A 22,132-nucleotide genomic window follows, 5' to 3' on the forward strand; every position below is an offset into this window, starting at 1 on the left:
CCTTCCTCGCCAACATTGATATTATGATACTGACTTTTGGATTACACCCATCCTAGTGGATGTGAAATGATATCTCATGTGGTTTTGATTTGCATTTCTCTAAGGACTAATGATGTTGAGCATCTTTCCATGATCTTATTGGTCATTTGCATATCTTATTTGGAGAAATATGTATTGAAATCCTTCATCCATTTTATAATTGGGTTTTTTGTCTTTTTTTTGGTCAGCTGTAAGAGTTCTCTCAGTAAGGTTTGACAGGGTAATATTGCTAGGTACCAATGCAATAAAAAATGCAAAAAAAAAAATGGGATCTGAAATTGCATGGTTATTGTGAGTTATAAGATGGTCATCCATGAGATCCAGAATCAAATCTGCTTGTACCAAAAATTTTTTTTCATTATTTTTAAACACACATTTTTAGGGGTGCCTGGCTGGCTCATCAGTAGAGCATTGTTACTCTTTATCTAGGGTTTATAAATTCAAGCTGCATATAGGGTGTAGAGATTACCTTAAAAAGTCTTTAAAAAAACACATTTTTAAATGTGTGTGGAGAAACAGGGGATGGGAATTAAAGCATACACTTATCATGATAAAACAATAAAAATGATTTTAAAATATGCATTTAAAACATTTTTTAATGTTTATTTTTTTGAGAGAGAGAGAGAGAGAGAGAGAGAGAGAGAGAGTGTATATGAGTGGGGGAGGGGCAGAGAGAGATTGGAAGACAGAATCTGAAGCAGGCTCCAGGCTCTGAGCTGTCGGCACAGAGCCCCAGTGTGGGGCTTGAACCCACAAGTTGTGAGATCATGACCTGAGCCGAAGTCAGATGCTTAACTGACTGAGCCACCCAGGCATCCCTTAAAATATGCATTTTAAATGTTTAATAAAGAAATATTCCCAGGGACACCTGGTTGAGTGTCCAAATCTTGATTTTGGCTAGGGTCATGACCCTAGGGTCCTGAGATCAAGTCCCAAGTAGGGCTTTATGCAATATAATGAACTATATAGTGATTAAGAATTATAACTATCTAGACCATGTTTATATATGGAAATACATTCTACAAAATACCTTTTAATACAGATGCATATTCATATACTTTAATAGATTTAGAAATATTCTGTCATATTTTCCTCAGACAATATCCATAAAATATATTCTTATAAATCTATTGAAATATACAAATGTACTTATGTTTCTATATAATTTTGTCTTCAAACTAAATCTATTTTAAACAGATGGTATGTATATTTATAAATCTATTAAAATATATGAATGTGCACTGACAAAAAAAGTATGTTCATTGGATCCTTTGGTTTCAAAAAAGCAGTTTCACAAAAAATGGTTCTATTTTATGAAGAAGCATTCCTCACAAAGTTTCAGTGCTCAAAATAAATTTGGGAATTTGTGGAAAATAGATTAAGTAAGTCTTTACAGTAGAAATTCTGAGCCTCTAATCCATAATACGCTTTGTGAATCATGAAAATGAAAAAGTTCTTTTTATTATTTATCTCAAAGTCTGTTGTTTTTATCATGATTTATATTACTTTACTTGCATAAATCAATTTGTATAAATCTTATTTGCATTTGTTTACTAATTTAGCTTCCCCACCAAACTATAAATTCTAACAGGACAGATAAGTTTATCTGTGTTCTTCATTGTTTCTAGTGCTGCAGCCAGGGGATATAGTAGGAGTTCAATAAATATTTTTGTAGTGAATGAATTACTGGCAGAGCATCTTGAGGAACCAGTGCATGGTTACACATCTTAAGAACTACCATTCTAAAGTTACTCAATTGTGTAAGAACTTCAAAAAAACTTGTGTTAACACCTCTAGGCCACTAGAGATCCATTTAATAAAATTATTGCTGCACTTGAGTGGAATCAATTACTACTTCAGGGAACTGTAGAGATTTCTCAGAGAGCACATCATGACCTGGAAAAATCTTGCAAAATAATTTTTATATTCTAAAACTCCAACTGAAAAACAGTAGTAAAAATTTCAGTTACCCTGGAATAAGCTGAAAGGAATCATGCTTTGCATCAATGCCAACAATTTTGGGGGACACAATTGGCAACATGAGATTTTCCATCAGGGATATTTAATAGTTCAAATATGAAAAGCAGATATTCCTTGTGGCAATTGCAAATTATTGACTGATTCTCTTTTAAGTGATTTTGCATACAACTTGACCTTTGGGTGGGAGGGGGATAGTCCAATGTTAAGATAGCTTTTAAAAATACTTAAAATACATGGTTTAGGGGTGCCTGGCTGGTTTAGTTGGTAGAGCATATGACTCTCGATCTTGGGGTTGTGAGTTCGAGCCCCAGGTTGGGCGTAGAGATTACTTAAAACAATAAAATCTTTAAGGATAAATAATTAATAATAATAATAATAAAATATATGGTTTACCTACATGTTTTGCACAATAATTAACAGTTTTAGGATAGTTAGAAAATGCTTCATTTTTAAATAACCCTTTGTGAAAGTTTATAATGCTATTGTTTTTTCTAAAAAAAACACATGAGGAAGCTGCATGCTTTTCATTAACAACTAAGATTCATGAATTTCCTCCCCTTGTCCTCCAGAGTGCTAAAAAATGCTAATTTCATTGAGAGTACAATTGAAGCAAAATAATAAAAATTGGTATAAAATTTAACTATTTTTTTTCCAGTCACCAAAATGGAAAGAATTTCACCAGCTGTCAACACCCCAACATCACTAAAAGCTTAGCTTATGCCTAAACTTTAGACCTTAATAATATTTGGCGGTAGGGGACGGGGCAAATGTCAAGTCAAACAAAGAATGTATTTCCAAACCAGCATTTGCAAAGGTTAATCTGTGAATGGACTACAGAGGGGAAAGTGCAGTTGTCCAATGATCGATCAGAGACCCCCTTCTCGGTTCCCCCCCACCTCCGGTTAATAAACCACCAGGAGAGATCATTTTTAAACTTAATTTGCTGAAATGAGAATTAACGTATGAAAAAAAAGTTACCCAAATTTGAGAATTTTCCCAAATTGATTTTAATTGTGAAAATAAAGATCTCTTGCAAAAGATAAAGGAGTCCTGACTAGGTAATCTGCAGGGAGAAAATTTACAATCCCAAAGCCAAAAGAGTCCTTACAGCTCAGAGATTCCCTGGGCATTCAAGGCCATTGAGGCCCCAAGAGTTAAGTGGCTTTCCTAGGAACACAGTTCTCCTGACTCCCTGTCTAACCCCTCTGTTCCCCAACTCCACAGCTAGCTCGGCACCAGCTACAGTAAAGGTCAAAGTCAACAGACTAATCTGCATTCCGCAGGCTGTGAGGATCCTTCTATCTGAGGGAGTTTTTAAATATGGTTCATGAAAGGGCATTTCTAAACATTTTATTACAAGGACACAATCCAGACAAAAGACGGTTTGGGTGGGTAAAGGTGAGGGAAGGAACACGCAGAGGAAATAAAGCGCAGTTTTTTGGAGACTTGTCAGGAACTGAGAGTATGGAAGAGGGAACGGGGAGGGGGTGGTGCACGGCGTAATAAAAAGCAAAGTCTAGAGTGGAAAGGAGACTACGCAGCACAAAAGCAGTGGAGTAGAAAAGTGGGCTTGATTTTTCTAGAGCTTTTTTTAAAGGAATCGAGGGGGAGCCTTGCGGAGACGGAGGGCAGGGTGGGGGCCGCAGGCGAGAGGCGGATACTCAGCAGCTCCCAGTCCAGGGGATACTCAAAGCTGGAGCGAGGCAGCCGGGCTCCCCGCGGCACCGCTTGCCTGGGTCGGCGCTCTCTCTCCGTCCTCCCCAGCTCTCTCCGCGCCCTCTCCTGACCCCGCCGAGCTCCCCGACTCCTCCAGACGCCGCACGGCTCCACACCTCCGCCCGCTGGGCCCTCCAGTTCGCTTTCCCGGCCCGCTCAGCGCCCTCCCCGCGCGCAGCCCCTAGCGGCGCGTCACTGCGAGGCCGGCCTCTGCGCGCCTCCCTCGTCCTCCTCCTCTCCGGCAATACGCGATCCAGCTCGGGGAGGCGGGGAAGCCGCCGGAGCGCGACTGCCGCGGCAGCCACCCTGCAGCCGCCGGTCGGAGGCGCGGTCCCTAGGCCCTAGAGCGCGGACGAGCCCCTGGGGTGTCGGCGCCTTGTCCGCAGAGCTGCCAGGCTCGTCCCTGCCCGGCGCGGGAGGCGCAGAGGTGAGCGGGTCGGGTAGGAGCGCGAGACCAGGTGGTGGCGGCGGAGTTGAGGGTCAAGATGCAGTCGGCGCCTGCAGGAGTGGGAAGGGTGGAGAAGGGTGTCTGTTCCACCTATTCCGCCCTCTACTCCTCTTGGTCTTCCACGAGCTCCCAGAAAGTCCTGACGTTGGGCCCAGGAGAAAGGCCAGGAGAGACATCGTCCCAGGTAGGATGTGCCCCAAAGGGAAAGGACGGGCAGGTTACCTTAGCCTTCCTGATCGTCTACCTACCACTTTGGGTTCATGTAACGCATCTCACTGAGTATCACGCGGCGCTGCTTTGCGGAAAAAGTATTTCTAGTAGTCATTCTGTTTATTAGCCAATTATGCATCCGTGGGGTGTTTAGGCCATTATGTGTTAGGAGGTAATTGGCTGCTTCTTTGAGTGTCCTAAATCGTCTTTCAGCCTTGTGTTCAGCCTCAGCCAAAACTTGTTGAAAATTATGCCCTAAAAATCTTGCTCTTAAAATAGAGCAGAGAGATAAAGAGAATTTTGTCCAGAGATTTCCATTTATTATCTTCCCCACCCCTTGGAGAAGGATTGGTGTCAGTTTTTACTCCTCAGGCAGTTCATTTTTTAGATGGAAAAACTTATTCCGAGCCATGGTTATTATCACTCATCACTGCGGGTGAAATTGGGAGAAGCAGAATTTGAATTTGAACTCCTGCCTCTTCCCCCACCCTCAAGACTGATTAGATTGAGTCCTGGTAGCAGCTCCACTACTGGGAACCCTGAAAATTCTCTCCAAACCACCTCCTCCACCCCATCTCACGCAACTCCACCCCCACACACTCTTACCACCTTTATTATTTCTTTGTTGTGCTGATCTGCTGTATTTATTTTTTCTTTCAGGAAGTGTTTTTTGTTTTGTTTTGTATTTTTTACTCAGCATTTCCCCCTCTGTTGTTTCATAGATTAAAAGCTATTTACAGAAGAAAAATACTCATCCTAGATATTTTGCAGGGTATTTAGAAATGGTTTGCAATTTCTTTTTCTTAGCTAGTCAGTCTTTCAGAGGGGGTAAGAGGTTGAGACACTTTTATAAACAATGATAAATTGAGCTAATTGTGCAAAAAGGGAATGAAAAACTGTATTCAAGTCACTTTTTATTTTACTGGAGACATGGAAAATAATACTGGTAATGAATGAGCATAATTATATTTTAATACTGAAAAAGCACAGACGAAGGCAACTACATTTTTAAAGAAAGGATAATAAGTAAGAAAGGTGAGAAAGAGGGTACACCAGTTTGAAACACTAGGACTGAGGTTTCAATAAAGGACACAATCAGGACAATCAACATCAGGATGTTTTTTCTGTGCTCAGCCAGTGACCATGACACTGGCATATCACTTACTCACTTTGGGCTACCATGTCTTGATCAGCAAAGAGAGGGATCTTACCTATAGACTTTTTACATCTCTTTAGGTCCTCGCGGTTTTTTTTTTTTAACGTTTATTCATTTTTGAGAGACAGAGACAGACTGTGAGTGAGGGAGGGGCAGAGAGAGAGGGAGACACAGAATCTGAAGCAGGTTCCAGGCTTTGAGCTGTCAGCACAGAGCCTGACGCGGGGCTCAAACTCACGGACCGCGAGATCATGACCTGAGCTGAAGTCAGACACTTAACCAACTGAGCCACCCAGGTGCCCCTGGACCTCACATTTTTTTTGGATACATTCAACAAAGATTATTTATTGCATTCTTTTTTTTTTTTTAAGTGGTCTCCACGCCCAGCATGGAGCCCAACACAGGGCTTGAACCTATAACCCTGAGACCAAGACCTGAGCTGAGATCAAGAGCCAGATGCTTAACTGACTGAGCCACCCAGGTGCCCCAAGAATATTTATTGCATTCTTATTTACAGAACAGATTCGGGTACCACTTCCTGGTTCATGGACTATCATCTTGTCCTCATATGGCAGAAGGAGAGAAAGAGTTTTCTGAGGTCGATTTTATAAGGGCATTAATTCCATTCAAGAGGGTTCTACCCTCATGACCTAATCACCTTATAAAATCCAGACCATCTGATACCTTCCCATTGTTAGCATTTCAACATAAGAATTTGGGCGGGGAGGGATACAAACATTTAGTCCTTAACAAGAGTTAATCTTTTTAAGCAAGTGACAATAATTATATCCTTTGGAATTTAGGATGGGTAAAGAGAAACCAGGAGGAGGTCGAAGGAGAGTGATAAAACAGTGGGTCAATGCATCAGATTTCTTCTGCTGTCTAGAATTATCACTTTGAATATTTGACTAGGATTTTTGGAAGGCTCAGAAAATGAGTGACTGAGTGGGGTGGAGGCAGAGATTCATTATTTTTGATGAATAAGTGACAGAAACAAGAGGCCATGAGGTTGAATGGTTTATCCATTTGAATGATGACATACTGGAGAAGGATGACCACTGTTGGTGTAGAGAGGAAGACTGTGTATGTATTGGGGGCCAAAGGCACTAGTGATAAAGAATAAGCTAGAAGTCAGTAGATAAAAGCAGTGCTTATAAGAAAGTTTTATGAGGTGCCACGAGCCTCAGTGGAGCCGAGTGTTTGCAGGAGAGGAGAAGAAAGGTTCAGATGTGGCCTTGCAAAGTCAAAAATACACCTACATCATGGCCCTGGGGGATTACATTTTCTTGGTAGCATATCTAAATCATCAGGTTGTGAATGTTATCAAGATATCTGAGGTCAGCCTTTTCAGAGTTACTGTCATCAATAATGAATGCCCTAGATGTTTATATGTGAAACAAATTAGGTTCTATTTATGTAGCATAACAGCTGCCATTCAGCCAGAGGAATGTCAAGGAAACTCTTCTAAACAAAATTTTAGGAGGGAGGCCACATAGCTGAGTATAATCCAATTCTTTTACCTTGATGGTAAATACACTTCAAGTATTAAATGCAAACAGCAAGTTGAATGGCCATTCAAGAAAAACTGTGACCTTGAAATTTCAAGGAACCCACCCATGTGCTACTTATATCACACTTAAATCGAGCTCATAAAGTTGAAGTGTCACAGTGTGAAATATAAAGTAGTGATATAACTATTATTATATAGCCTTAAGACTTGGAGACAAAAGGATTTTAGTATTGGACTGCAGGAGTCAAGTACAACCTCTTTGTTTTCTATTTAACAAAGGAAACTGAGACTCAGGAAACAAGGTGATTTCGGAGGCCTCAGCCTGTCTTTTCTCCTCAACACCACACAAACAAAACTTTCCATAAATGACATAGTCTTCTCAATTCTTTGATCTGAGAAGGTAGAGAGACTCCAGGACCTTGCTAATCAAATTATAGCCCATAAACTACAAGGACCAGGGCCATCACCCAGGAGCTTGGGAGAAACACAGAATCTTGAGCCTCACACCAGACCTAGTGCATTTTAACAAGATCTCAGGTGATCATATTCACATTAAAGTTTGATAGACATTATTCCAGAGCAAGTCAGTAACTCCCATTTGCTCCAATCAGCAGAACCCCTGATGCCTGGAGAGTTGAGGAGTCCCTTTGCAGACAGAAAGAAAAGATACCATCACTGACCATTCCGAATGTTGAATGTGATGAAACAACAGGAACAAAGTATGCCAGGCAGTGGGATAACACAGTTTAAAGAGCAGTACTGCCCTTTCCAGAAAGTGGAAAAAGGGAAATTGCAAAATAGTGAGTGGACCTTCTGATTCTGCTCCTGCCCAAGAAGGAGAGGGGAAAGGACAGCGTGCATTTCCTCAGCTTCCTCTGCTCCAGAGGGCAACCGTTACTCTCTTGCTAGTGTTACTTTTCATTATTACGAACAACAGTGTAAAAACGAGCATAATTGAGGATCAAAAAGCCACCTTTGTTCTTTCTAAATACCAAATTTAAGTATTAGCTTCAATCCTGAATCTTTTAGTAGGGTTGTTTTCAAGCGTGGCTGCATTTAATTAAAACACTTGATGATCTCCAGAAACAAAGAAACAAATCCTGATGCCCAAGCTGGACTGCAGACCAGTTAAACAAAAATGGGTGGAGTGGTGGAGGTGACTGGGTATCGTTGGGTTTGAAAGCTCCTCAGGTCATGTCAGTGTGCAGCAAGAGCTGAGAACCACTGCTTTAGCAGGCCATTCTCCCGTGTGGGAAGAAGCAGCTCTGAGATTGGAATTCTGCATCTTCATTTACTCAAGTGCTGGGATCCCCTACTACTCCCATAGCACCAAGCAGAGTCAGCAAACCTCACGTCACGCCAGTGGGGCAGTTTTCGTATTTAGGAGATGCCACAATCTCTACTCAGAAGAACTCAGGACTGGGAAACAGGACACTTGGGTTCCTATGTGTGAGTCTAATAACTCTTTCCCCCTTAGGTAACATATACGATTAGGGTCAAGTTGGCCAGTTCACCTTGCATTGTTGAATGAAATGACCATTGATTTAATTATATCTGTTTTTTTTTAACTGCTCTTGATTCCCAAGATAGCCCATGATTTCTCCAAGAGGATGTTGATGGTTTGTATTACTCTGGTGCCTCTGACCTCTGCCTGGCCTTCTGAGTGCATGGGAAGCAGATAATTACCACCCCCTTCTATCTTGAAAAGTGTGAAAGGAAACGTGTAATAGATTCAAAAATAGGGAGTTTTCTCCCTTCCCAGGATCTGAGTTAGACATTAAGATCACTAGCTAATGCTAAGGAGCAAACCACGGCCAGAGAAGGAGAATATACTACTCCGTGGTTGAGCACAACCATAACTAACTGTTCCATGTCACCCCCCACTCAAAGAAAAAGCCCTCTCTTAAATTCTTGACGTGCACCAAAGTGACAACATGCCTTAGCTGGACTGCATGGGTTCTAATCATGGCTCCCTGACTTTCTCACCTTTCACCTTGGACAAATTAGTCATCTACTGCATGTCTGGTGCCTCCTGTTCACAGTGGGCATGGCAACATTAGCACCTGTCTCACAGAGTGGTTGCAGGGTTCGGTCAGTGAATAAAAAAAGCACAGTTGGCAGATAGAATGTGTTATGTGAGTATTAGGCAATATTATTATTGTTTTTCTGAAGATTAACTTACAGGTTTTTTGAGTCATTGTGATCCATTTCTAGGGTAAGAAGTTGAGTTTTTCTGGCTTTCTTCTACATTTCAAATGTCATTTAATTAAAACCCCAAAAACATGTTTTTTGAAGCATTCTACCTGTTCCTGTAAAATCCATTAAATCCTCTGTGGTGCTTACATCTGCTGTAAGCATAAAAGACATTGCGCAATGGGGATGGAGTAGAAGAGTGTTTTTTGTTCAGATCCAGCAGTGACACTGATTCATGGCCATCTGATGTGTCTTCTTGAGCAAGTCATTATGTTACTCACTTAAGTAAAAAAGAATTTGATAAATTTTTTCAGGGAAAATAAACGGCATCCTATTCTGTGAAGCCAACAAATAAAAGGGGAAGAAAAAGATTTCATAAGTATTGTGTAATTTAATTTTTTTTTTCAACGTTTATTTATTTTTGGGACAGAGAGAGACAGAGCACGAACGGGGGAGGGGCAGAGAGAGAGGGAGACACAGAATCGGAAACAGGCCCCAGGCTCCCAGCCATCAGCCCAGAGCCAGATGCGGGGCTCGAACTCACGGACCGCAAGATCGTGACCTGGCTGAAGTCGGACGCTTAACCGACTGCGCCACCCAGGCGCCCCAGTATTGTGTAATTTAAGACCATAAACACATTACTAACCCTGTTTTCATCGAGAAGCTGTCTTTCTCAGTAAAGTATAGGATATAGGGTGAATGACAGAAGTCAGTGGAATCCTTTGTTATATTTTAAAGCCTGTTTTTCTTTAACTCTTAGTTAAATACAGGGGTTCATTTTTTATTAGCTGATTTATCTCTCATTTAAGAATAAAGTCACTCATTAGCTGTGGAGGTGTATAGGATCATTGATTGACTCCATCCTAAATGATTCTAGCCAGTTTTAGTTTAAATAGTTTTTTGGTTTTTGTGGCTTTTTTGTCTTCTGTTGTCATGTGAGCTGTCACATGCCAGCAAGGTCCCCTCTACCTCTAGTGGCATTTCTGATTGGTTCCCTCTGATCTGTTGCCAAACTGGGGAATCAGACTTGTTAGAACCATGTTTCTAGGTGAAAACTTCAGTCGGTTCCTTTTGTGCCATGGTGTCTTGCTGCTCAACGAGGGGTCAGCAAACCAGCAGCATCAGCATCACCTTGTTAGAAATGGAGAATCTTGGGCCTCACTCCAGACCTACTGAGTCAGAATCTGCATTTTAATAAGATTCTTGGGTGATTCATGTGTCCATTAAAAATTTAGAAGCCACACTTTAGCATATCAACTTTGTGACAGTTCATTTTTCTACTCTGACATCCTTTTTTAGTTTACAAATTGTGTCTTGCTGGGTTCTAGGTTTTATACACCTTGCCAAAATATTTCACCTCTAGAAATGAGAGGTAGTATTTTAATGTCTAGAAGTGTTTGAATGTTTGGTCATAAGTAATTGATGAAGATTTTATTTTCTCTCCCCTAGGATATCTCTGGTGATCTTGAAAGAGCCTGTATCATGGAATCGATCTCTATGATGGGAAGCCCTAAGAACCTTAGCGAAACTTTTTTGCCTAATGGCATCAATGGTATCAAAGATGCAAGGAAGGTCACCGTGGGTGTCATTGGAAGTGGGGATTTTGCCAAATCGCTGACGATTCGACTTATTAGATGTGGCTATCATGTGGTTATAGGAAGTAGAAATCCTAAGTTTGCTTCCGAATTTTTTCCTCATGTGGTAGATGTCACTCATCATGAAGATGCTCTGACAAAAACAAATATAATATTTATTGCTATACATAGAGAACATTACACCTCCCTGTGGGACCTGAGACATCTGCTTGTGGGTAAAATCCTGATTGATGTGAGCAATAACATGAGGATAAACCAATATCCAGAATCCAACGCTGAATATTTGGCTTCATTATTCCCAGATTCCCTGATTGTCAAAGGCTTTAATGTTGTCTCAGCTTGGGCACTTCAGTTAGGACCTAAGGATGCCAGCCGGCAGGTATGTGTTTTTTGTGTTTTTTTTTTAATTTGTTTTTAAATTTTCTTTTCTTTGTTTTAATTATTGAAGTATAGTTGACATACAGTGTTCTGTTAGTTTCAGGTGTACAACATGGTGATCTGACAATTCAGTACATTACTCGGTGCTCACCACGAGAAGTGCAGTCACCATCTGTCACCACATATTAGTACAATACTATCGACTATGTTCCCTATCTCTACTTTCATCTCCATGACTTACTTATTCTATAACTAGAAGTTTGTACCTCCTAATCCCTAATTTAAGTGGTGAAAAAAAAGTCATACTTCTAAAAAGCAAATTCTGACTCTCCAAGGATTATCATTTTGAAAACTGTATAGGAGCATCTGAAAAATCGTGTCCTGACCTTGTAAGGGTACATTTCTACCCCTATAAAATAATGTGGAAAGCTAAGAAAATTATTTGGATTTTCCTGTCACTTGACTTTTCCTGTCACGAGCTAATTCAGGGAAAGGCAAAGTTGGCTGATGAATAATGGGCCACATTGCCTTGAGTCTCTCCTGGCTTCCACAAAAACAGAAACAATAACAAACATATCTTTTTTCTTCCTCTATCTCCCAAACTTTCTTCCTCCCTTCTCCTTCCTGGCAGCTGTTTGATAACAGGATTCCATCTGCATATGAAACACTATTTAGTAGGATCCTCAAGAAGAATTCTTTAGTAGTACCTTTTTACTTTACATAGATTCTTCATAGAATTTAAAATAGTGCAGCCCATTTTATTTAAAGTGTAAATTTTAATCTGTGTGGAGAGGCAGGCTGGATTTCTTAAGTTCTTTTTTAGTATATGGGTTCTATCTAGTTCAACTTGAGAATAAAGCAGATGGGGAGCTCCATCAATGCCTATATGGAATGAGAACCTTTAGAAGTAAACGTGTAAAATAGTGCACCTTAAAAATCTTTTAAAGGTGTAGTCATGCATCATAGTTAAGCATGGTGGTAAAAGACTTTTTTGTGTTTTTATTTTTGTTTTTTTGTCGATTTTTTTATTTTTGTCGATAAAGACAGTTCATGCCTTAGATTAAATGCCTTAAGAAATAAATTCAAGTATTATACCACTGCATGCATATCCAGTCATGGTAACCATTCACTTTCAGGTCTTTGATTTGGAAGAGTTGGAAAAGATTATATACTTTCCAGCTTTCCAAAGGTCATTTCTAAATCCTTTTTTCTTTTGTATATCTATCAAAGTTTAGGAATGGATACATATCAAATTTAAATTTGTTTAAATTTAAACCTAAATTTAATCCTTTGCCCATAATTGTGATAATTGTTATTTATTCATTTATTTTGAGAGAGAGACAGAGAGAGCAAGCAGGGGAGGAGCAGAGAGAGAGGAGGAGCAGAGAGGCTCTGTCAGCACAGAGCCCAGTGTGGGGCTTGAATTCATGAACTGTGAGATCATGACCTGAGCTGAAATCAAGAGTCGGATGTTTAACCAACTGAGCCACCCAGGCACCCCTTGATAATTTTAATTCATTAACAACAACTGTGGAACAAATAATTAAATTTAAAGTGAGTTACAGAAATAGTTTTGTTTGTATTTCTTGGCCCTCTGCCTTTATTACAAAAGTTGGATTTATACGTTTAGGTTTATAAATTAAATAAATTTTAAATTTATTTAAATTTATATAAATGTTATAGTTTATAGGTTATATCTATAATTAAATTTTATTACTTTAGGGTTTTTTAACAAGAAGTAAAAAAAAAAAGTCACCATTGTCAAAACTGTCATAAATTACCTTAGAATGCTTTTCCTTATTTCTTTGGAATTCTTCCCCACTCCATTTTAGAAATTTGTGAACATTTGTATAATAGTATAGATACTATAGATACTATACTATAATAGTACAGATACTCCTCTGGTTAATGTTAAGTAGAATTAATAATTGGAAGAGCTCTACATTATTAGCATAATGCAAATTTTAGCATGCAAATATTTTAGTGTGGTCTGTTCCAGAGACCTTATATAAATATCTTCAGGGATATATTTAGGAATTTGTTTTCCCCAAACATTACCCAGAGATTTTATAGCAATATTTTTCTAGCCCTGAGTAAGATGACCTCCCCAGAAGTTATACTGGCTCACTTCAGCAGTGAATTGGTGACAATTCACAAATACTTGTTGAATTCTCAATTACAGTAATTTATCTAAGAGGTTTGTGTAGTTTGAAAGTCCACCTTCACCCCCCACCCATCACATCATTATATTATACAGAGGTAACATCTTAGTGTTAGAAAATGGCAGTTGCTTTACTATTTAAATTAACTAAACCTTATAATACCATTTTTCCCCCACATAGGTATAGTATCACTATTTATAGATGAAAGAATTTCATATTCTGACCAGTGAAATAATATAATAATAATAATAACTTGAGATTCATGGTTCTTCAGATACTTGGTCAATCAGTTTCTAAACCAAAGATAAATTTTATAAATAGTACGTCATTGTGACATAAGTTAGAGATTTTAATTGCAAATTCAACCACCCAGAGTTCATGCCCATCTTCTCTCTTGCTGAATATCTATAAAGGACAGTACTTGTAATCCCTCTACTAGACAGAATCACTACAGTCCTAGAACTGAATATTGTGCTCGAAAGTCCAGGAAGCCAACCCCACCCTGATACCTGTGAGAGTGAGAGCTGGAGTGGGCAGGAGAGGGCCAGCAGCCCAAACTCCACCTCAACCTTACCGTGCCACTGCTGCCGAAACACGTGGTCTAGAAACCTTTCTTTCCTCCTGGCTTTCTTCCCGTGAGGACTTCCCGATCCCAGGCTCTAGCAGGATTGTTCTGCATTTTATTTTCAGGTCATCACAGGTAGCAAGGACTTTGTTGTTTCTATGACAGTTTTAACCTATTAATAAATAGACAAATATGTTAATAAATGCTTTACCTCCTTAACTTTTTGCATCCCTCAAGGTCGTCACAAATGACGTTCCATGGGTGAAGTGGAGCATGTGATCGTCACTGTCACCATTTTTACAAACAATAGTAATGATGAGTCTTTTGTTTTTGCCGCAGGTCTATATATGCAGCAACAATATTCAAGCTCGACAACAGGTTATTGAACTTGCCCGTCAGCTGAATTTCATTCCTGTTGACTTGGGATCATTATCATCAGCCAGGGAGATTGAAAATTTACCCCTGCGACTATTTACTCTCTGGAGAGGGCCAGTGGTGGTAGCCATAAGTCTAGCCACGTTTTTCTTTCTTTATTCCTTTGTCAGAGATGTGATACACCCATATGCTAGAAACCAGCAGAGTGACTTTTACAAGATTCCTATTGAGATTGTGAATAAAACCTTGCCCATAGTTGCCATTACTTTGCTGTCCCTAGTATACCTAGCAGGTCTCCTGGCAGCTGCGTATCAGCTTTATTATGGCACCAAATATAGGAAATTTCCACCTTGGTTGGAGACCTGGTTACAGTGTAGAAAACAGCTTGGATTACTAAGTTTTTTCTTCGCTTCGGTCCATGTTGCCTACAGCCTCTGCTTACCAATGAGAAGGTCAGAGAGATACTTGTTTCTCAACATGGCTTATCAGCAGGTATGGAATGTGCTCGTTATTTACTGGATACTAGTAAAATACCTTATCAGTATTTCTGTAAAATGTAAGATTTAAAGTAGTGTGAGCTTTTACACATCTTGTAATAGAAATTTTGGTATATTTAGGGAGGGGAAAGAATTATTCTTCACACAGTGTTTCTGTTTAAGAATTATGTGGCTGATCCAAAATCATTTAGGATAAAAACTGCTACTATACCTTTCTTTGAAGAGTAAGAACAGAAATAAAGGATTCAATTCTTTCATTTTTTTTTGATGTTATGATTGCAGTGATTGTTTTCAGCATTAAACGTGAGTTAATGTTTTATAATTGGCCATGTTCCATGGAACAATGAGGCATCTCTCAGTAAATATATGCGACAAAATTACAACTAGTGAAAATACAAAACAGAATAGGAAGCCAAGATCAGGAGACATACATTTGTAAGGCTTTTGACATCAAAAAAGCTGAAAAGATACTTTGGTGAAGCTTTAGTTACTCAGGTGAACCGTTATAGCACTTAGCTCTTCAAGAAAATCTCAGGGAAAGCTTCATGGAAGGAGCTTGATGATGGAGCCAAGTATGATTTTCCTCAATAATTCCCACTGAGCAAATGTAACATAAAGGGTTTCACTGAAGTTATCTGCTGTAGCATTTACCTGTGACAGCCAAGGACACTGCACCAAAACAAATGTGAGCTTTTGCGTTTTATAAGGAACCAAGGCATCATGATCCAGCTTTGTAGCACTAGATACTTAGGCCTGTTTCAACAATTTCAACCTAAAGTTATTTGAAAAAAATTTGGTAAATTGATGTTCTTGAAGCCATTGTCTCTGTAAAAATACCCCTTCCCCTAACTGAATGCTAAGGCTTTGCTATCTGCTGCACCAGCTCCCTCACTGGTTGATAAGTTGTTTGCTCAGATCTCACCTTCTCAGGGACACTGAGCCTGGACACCCTTTTAAATTCTGCTATGCGCTTCTGATTCAACCCCTAGACTCTTCCTCCTCCCTCCAGTCCCTCCTCCTCTGCTCTACCTTCACTCTTTTCAATAGCATTTATCACCTCCTAATACACTTTGTTTTCCTTGTTGATTATATTTACTGTTGTCTGCCTCCTCTTATCAGAACATTATTTCATGAGGGGAGGGACCTTTGTCCATTTTGTTCACTGATAGATGCCTAATGCCTAGAACTGTGCCTGGCACATCGTAAGGCACTCCCAAAGTGTATTTGTGGGGTGAATGAATGAACCAGGAGGCCAGGTAGATCCGGGTTGTAAGCTGTAGGTATGTCCTACCGAGGTATGTCCTTGTTCTGTATTGTTGTATAGATGTCAAAAAAGGTATCAAACAAGAGCCTTTTTCCACAGAGGAGCTCTGTGGCTTTCTTCGGGATGTTGGTATGATTGTTCCAGGGACCTCATGCTCAGAACTAGCTTTTCTTTTTTTATTTCAAGTTTGCTTGGTTAACTGGAACTGGACAAAGTTAAACTGTTTTAAGTTAGAGTCTGTTATCCATGAACAGATTTTATTTAAAACAAAGCTTTAACCCAAGGAGTCCAACCCTTGATGTATACTCTAATCATATGGTTTACATGTAAATAAACCTTTTTTTAAGTAAATAGACAATTCTAAAAGTAATCCCTGTGCAGAATACCACATATTCAGAGTTAATCAAGTCTGACTTGATTATATATGTATTATCAATGTAAGGGAAAGACATTTGGAGAAGTACTATATCCGAGTGAGGCAACTGAATAGTTGGAAAAGTATATTGATGAGGCAATTCAAGAGAATAAATATTTGCGTTCGGTATGATTTTATCCATATGGAAATCTCAGCTTCCTGAAGAAAAGAAGTTAAGAAAAAAGAGATAAATTAACATATAAATATTCTTCATGTGAGAGAGGAAGATAGAGGCATAATTTAGAAATTCTCTTCCTGAGTTCTGAGTTGATCTAAGACCAGAATGTATCCAAAATATTTAACCGAGTTTAAACCAACTTGGAGAAGTCCCTCAAAACTAATTGTAACTGCCAGTACGTTTTTTATGTCACCTTGGAACCAACCGCTTGGCATTCATGGTCTTGGGACTTCAGGCCAGGAATGATGGTGAATTATAATGCAGATGGTAGATTTACTCACCCCCTTACACACATGCAAGGAAAGAGAGAATCTTAGTCCTCCTTTTATTTAACTCCCTCTTCTCTTTTCCCCACACCTGGAACAATAACATCCACTAATAAGTTCTCCATCATAGTCTTAAATTGAAATAATGCAACTTGAATATATCCATATATGATGTATTCTCATGCCAAGAGTGAACTGTGCTGAATCAGTTAATGTTCTGCCAAATAAAAGAAATTCACATTTGCTCTCATCAGGTTCATGCAAATATCGAGAACTCTTGGAACGAGGAAGAAGTTTGGAGGATTGAAATGTATATCTCCTTTGGCATAATGAGCCTTGGCTTACTCTCCCTCCTGGCAGTCACCTCTATCCCTTCAGTGAGCAATGCTTTAAACTGGAGGGAATTCAGTTTTATTCAGGTATGTGGGTTGAGGGATTGGGCGGCATAGAATTTAAGTGTTAAATACAGTTTAATTTTAAATATGCTTCTTATAAAAGAGTGCCTTTGGGGCTGCATTTATACATGTAGCTCAAGGAACAAAAACTGCTGGAAGCCAGCTTAGGACCATTTGGGTTTAGTTAGTAAAAGACCAGTACAGGATTCTACTAGAAGACTCTGATAGCACTGCTTACTATGTTACGGGTTAAGGTTATTTTAAAAAGAAAAAAAATGAAAGTGGGGATGGGTAAGCTTAGATCAAGGTTAGTGCCAAAAGTCAGTTTGTTATTAGACCAATGAGTGAATAATTATTTTACATTTTGAGCCACCTTGATCTTTCTAGAAAAATCTCATTAATTTGAATTCAAGTTGGGGAGAAGGCGAGTCTGAATATTGTAAAAGAAAGGTGTGTGTATACACACAAACACAAGCAGTGGAAATTAGGTAACTGGGCTGCTGGGTTATGACAAGCAACCAGCCTTATGGATCTTGTTAGTATATGTATTTAATATATGAGTTGTATATATGTGTATATGAGTACACATAAAGGGTTTTCAAAGTAGCACTGTGTTCTTTAATAAACAATTCACCTTCTCTAGTAATGGTTATTTAATAAATTTGCCTATTTTTAAAACATGTAATTCAAACTTAGACCCTACCTATATTATCACAAAGTCAGGACTGGTTGTATCCAAGTAGTTTATAGCACAATATGTGGATGACTGTCATTGGGTAGTACACTAAATTTTATTTTGTTTTTGCCTATTTGCTCAATTCATCTAAAGAACTCATTTAAGTTAAGGGCATATCCCTGTCTAAATTAACTTTTCCTTTTTGAAGGCAAGAAGATGTGAAAACTTTTCCCATTGTTAGCTTAATCGCATCTGAAAAGAGATAGAAGGCCCTCTGATAAAGGGTGTTAGACGGATGCAAATTATCATTAAATAGAGATGAGTAACTGCCAAACAGGACAATTTTCTGCTAGTTGATCCTTTCCCAGTGAAGTTAGACATTACATCATTATACTGATGTAATGTTACACAGACCATTTTGTCAAAGTAAGCAATCAAACATAATAATTTAGGGAACCCAGAATGCTGGCCTTTTAGATTTTCACCTATAAACTAACAGAAGTACTCTTAATATAAATTTCATTTAATGTGGTCAATAAAGCCACATGTTTGAAATGCTATTCATATTATATACTAATACTATAATATTTTTCATGTTCAATATTTACATGTTTACTTTCAACTAGTATATTTATGTGAGGCAGGGTGTGGGGGGGAGTGTATATGAATGAGAATGCCCTTCAGCATTCACACACACACATACATACATACTATTTTTTTAATACACACAACTGGTGGAAATGTGGATAACCTTCATAAAGAAGTTTGGCAGTTTTCATCAGTATCCTTAAGGAAAACCCAGATGTTTTCACCAGTAATCCCACTATTAGAAACAAGTTATAAGAAAATAAACCAAGATATAGAGAAGGGCTTATAGTTGAGGAAAGTTGGAAACAGAGTAAATGATCTGTTGGAAACAGAGTAAATGAGTAAACAAAAAAGGAAAGGTCGGGGCGCCTGGGTGGCGCAGTCGGTTGAGCGTCCGACTTCAGCCAGGTCACGATCTCACGGTCTGGGAGTTCGAGCCCCGCGTCGGGCTCTGGGCTGATGGCTCAGAGCCTGGAGCCTGTTTCCGATCCTGTGTCTCCCTCTCTCTCTGCCCCTCCCCCGTTCATGCTCTGTCTCTCTCTGTCCCAAAAATAAATAAACGTTGAAAAAATAAATAAATAAATAAATAAATAAAAAAGGAAAGGTCAAGTAAATTGTAACACATCCATTCAGTGGGATATTACATAACATTAAGGTCAAATTTTTCATATTTAATGACATGAGGAGAAAGTTCTTGATATAAAATAATCACAGTATCAAGCTATATGCAGTATGGTCTTATTTGTATAAGATGTGCAGATATATAAATAAATATATATGAAATATATGAAGATATTAAAATTCTTTAATTCAGGAGAGAACAAAGAGTAGCTCAATAATTTAAGATAAAATAGTTTTAGCACACTGTAAACATGAGTGTAGCTGGATAGGTTAATTTATATGAGTTTGAATAACTTCTTATACTTTGTTTCTTTTTCTTCCTCCTCTACCCAAGTCTACGCTTGGATACGTTGCTCTGCTCATAAGTACTTTCCATGTTTTAATTTATGGATGGAAACGAGCTTTTGAAGAAGAGTACTACAGGTTTTATACACCACCAAACTTTGTTCTTGCTCTTGTTTTGCCCTCAGTTGTAATTCTGGGTAAGATCATTTTACTCCTTCCATGCATAAGCCAAAAGCTAAAGAGAATTAAAAAAGGTTGGGAAAAGAGCCAATTTCTGGAAGAAGGTATTGGAGGAGCAGTTCCTCATCTCTCACCAGAGAGGGTTACAGTAATGTGATGATAAATGGTGCTCATTGATGCCATATAGAATTCTGCTCATGCCATTATTTTTATGACTTCCTTTATGTTCATTTGCAAGTGCATTGTCAAATTGATGTGGGCTGAAATCCTTACAGTAAGATCTCAATCAAATTAGTGGCAGAACTTTCTTGAAATTAATTTTCACAGAGATCAATTTTGGCAATATGAATTTTTGTGGTCAACTTATATGTTTTGTTTTACACAACCATAACACTCTTGTTATTTTAATAAACTGTATTCCATAATCAGGCAAAAATATTTATGGCGAATAATATAGATATAACCTAATGTTAAAAAAACTTTACAAACCAGCAGAATTTTAAGTGTTAATATAATTGAATGGATGCATTTTTTTTTTCCTGAAGCTTACTTAAGGTTTTAATTGTCATCCAGCTTAAGAAATAGAAACACATAATCATACATTAACTTTAAGAAAGGACATGTGATATTAGCATCTAGGTAAGGGTGAATGGTAACATTCCTATATTTTTCTCATAAGATAGGGTTTGAAGAATGTAATTAATTGTATGAACCAGTGTGCTTTGTGAACAAACACAAATTAAAAAAAACAAATTGAATCTGACGTATTTGAAATGCAAAGGAGACATGAAATACATACTGATAATATGTACCTTATGAAAGATTTCATTCCTTATCTTTTTACAGAGCAGTTTCATTTGCATATTAATATGTTGATTTGGGAGAAGACTGTGATATTTGGCTTCCAAAACTGATTTTTCTACTATAGTACCAATCCAGGGAATCTTACAGTTGTTTCTAGTGACAGGGAGGGTATTAAGTTTATACACAAGGGGTTGTTTGTCAGCTGATCTATGTTGTTGTACATTAGCCAGTCCCCACTCTCTGGTATATGATTTTATTGATGTTCACTGAGGGATTATAATATGCCAGGTACTGTTGTAAGCACTTTACTCGTACTGTCCCATCTAATATTTACAACTCCATGACAGAGGTTGTTATATCCTCATTTTACATAGGAGAAAACAGAAGGACAGAAAAGCAATTTGCCCAAGGTCACACAGTTAGTAAGAGCCAGAGCCAGCATTTAATATGTAGACAGTCATATTTCCGAGGCTACGGTTTTAACCATGAGGCTAATGGCCCCTGCTCCATCCTTGTGCATTCATTACCATCATGATGCCAATCTAGATGCTTCCTCTTTTGTCAGTAAAGGCACTGACATTCTTCACAGTGTTCTGTGGGTATCAAAAATATATGAAAATATTACAGTCATAAATTTATTATTGATTGTGGGATAATCTACAGTTCCTCACCTTGCAAGAGGTTCTTGCTTGGGACCTGACCCTGGAGACCTATGGCAGTCCATATGACCCTATGCAGTGAGGGACTCCAGCAGGGTAGGACCATAGCAGTTTTTTGTTTTTTGTTTTTTTTTTTTTAAATTTTTTTTTTAACGTTTATTTATTTTTGAGACAGAGAGAGACAGAGCGTGAACAGGGGAGGGGCAGAGAGAGAGGGAGACACAGAATCTGAAACAGGCTCCAGGCTCTGAGCTGTCAGCACAGAGCCCGACGCGGGGCTCGAACTCACAGATCGTGAGATCATGACCTGAGCCGAAGTCAGACGCTTAACCGACCGAGCCACCCAGGCGCCCCAGGACCATAGCAGTTTTAACGAATGGCTAAGGACCTGCAGAATCTTAAAAGTCCCTGAAGAGTTGGTCATCCCTTTTTTCTCTCCCTGAGAAGTCCTCCTGCCTGTTCAACCATTCATGAGGGAGCAGTTTGGAAGCATGAAGGATATTAAGAAAAGTGGTTAATTATAAATCTACTCTAGAGACATATAATCATACAAATTATTCATAGAAATTTTCAGTGCTGACACTCCACATTAAAATTGCATTTTGTTCAAACTTTGATTAGAATGCCCTACATTTTTTTCATTTGTTCCTTCCTTATTAAAATAGAAAACTGCAGACAAGATACAATTATATGCATTATGTAATTATATATCCTGAAATTATAACATTTCTAAACTTATACCCACTGAAGTACTACTGAATGCAACTGCCAAAATAAAAGTTCTGTTTAATGGAGGCTACCTTTCCCATCATTGGCTCTTTCCCTCCTATTGCACCCTGTCAATTTGGTAAATCACTCATGATTCTCTGGTGTTCTCTTCTTGGTGAATTTTAGTATCTTGTACTTCTTAATTGAGCTCTCCCTTTTTAAAATTTTAATTCTATTTTTTCCCTCTTCATAATCACTTCCTTGCTAGT

General features: G+C 38.6%; 1 protein-coding gene across 1 annotated transcript; it reads left to right on the forward strand.

Annotated features, from left to right (window-relative positions):
* Nucleotides 1-3,550: 3,550 nt before the first annotated feature.
* STEAP2 (STEAP2 metalloreductase) lies at nt 3,551-20,450 on the forward strand. Its single transcript, XM_043588801.1, has 5 exons — nt 3,551-4,162; nt 10,702-11,226; nt 14,292-14,819; nt 17,202-17,366; nt 19,562-20,450. Exons 2-5 carry the CDS (start codon nt 10,735-10,737, stop codon nt 19,847-19,849), a joined length of 1,473 nt encoding a protein of 490 aa, XP_043444736.1. The 5' UTR covers nt 3,551-4,162; nt 10,702-10,734; the 3' UTR covers nt 19,850-20,450.
* Nucleotides 20,451-22,132: the final 1,682 nt, after the last annotated feature.

The sequence above is a fragment of the Prionailurus bengalensis genome, chromosome A2 (genome assembly GCF_016509475.1).
Source record: "Prionailurus bengalensis isolate Pbe53 chromosome A2, Fcat_Pben_1.1_paternal_pri, whole genome shotgun sequence".
Taxonomy (NCBI): domain Eukaryota; kingdom Metazoa; phylum Chordata; class Mammalia; order Carnivora; family Felidae; genus Prionailurus; species Prionailurus bengalensis.

Bases quoted from the DNA above. Each gene is read 5' to 3' on its own strand.
- STEAP2 (XM_043588801.1), top strand. From the start codon at position 10,735: ATGGAATCGATCTCTATGATGGGAAGCCCTAAGAACCTTAGCGAAACT. The intron at 14,820-17,201 runs GTATGGAATGTG...TGCTCTCATCAG, and splicing joins TCAACATGGCTTATCAGCAG to GTTCATGCAAATATCGAGAA. The intron at 17,367-19,561 runs GTATGTGGGTTG...CCTCTACCCAAG, and splicing joins GGGAATTCAGTTTTATTCAG to TCTACGCTTGGATACGTTGC.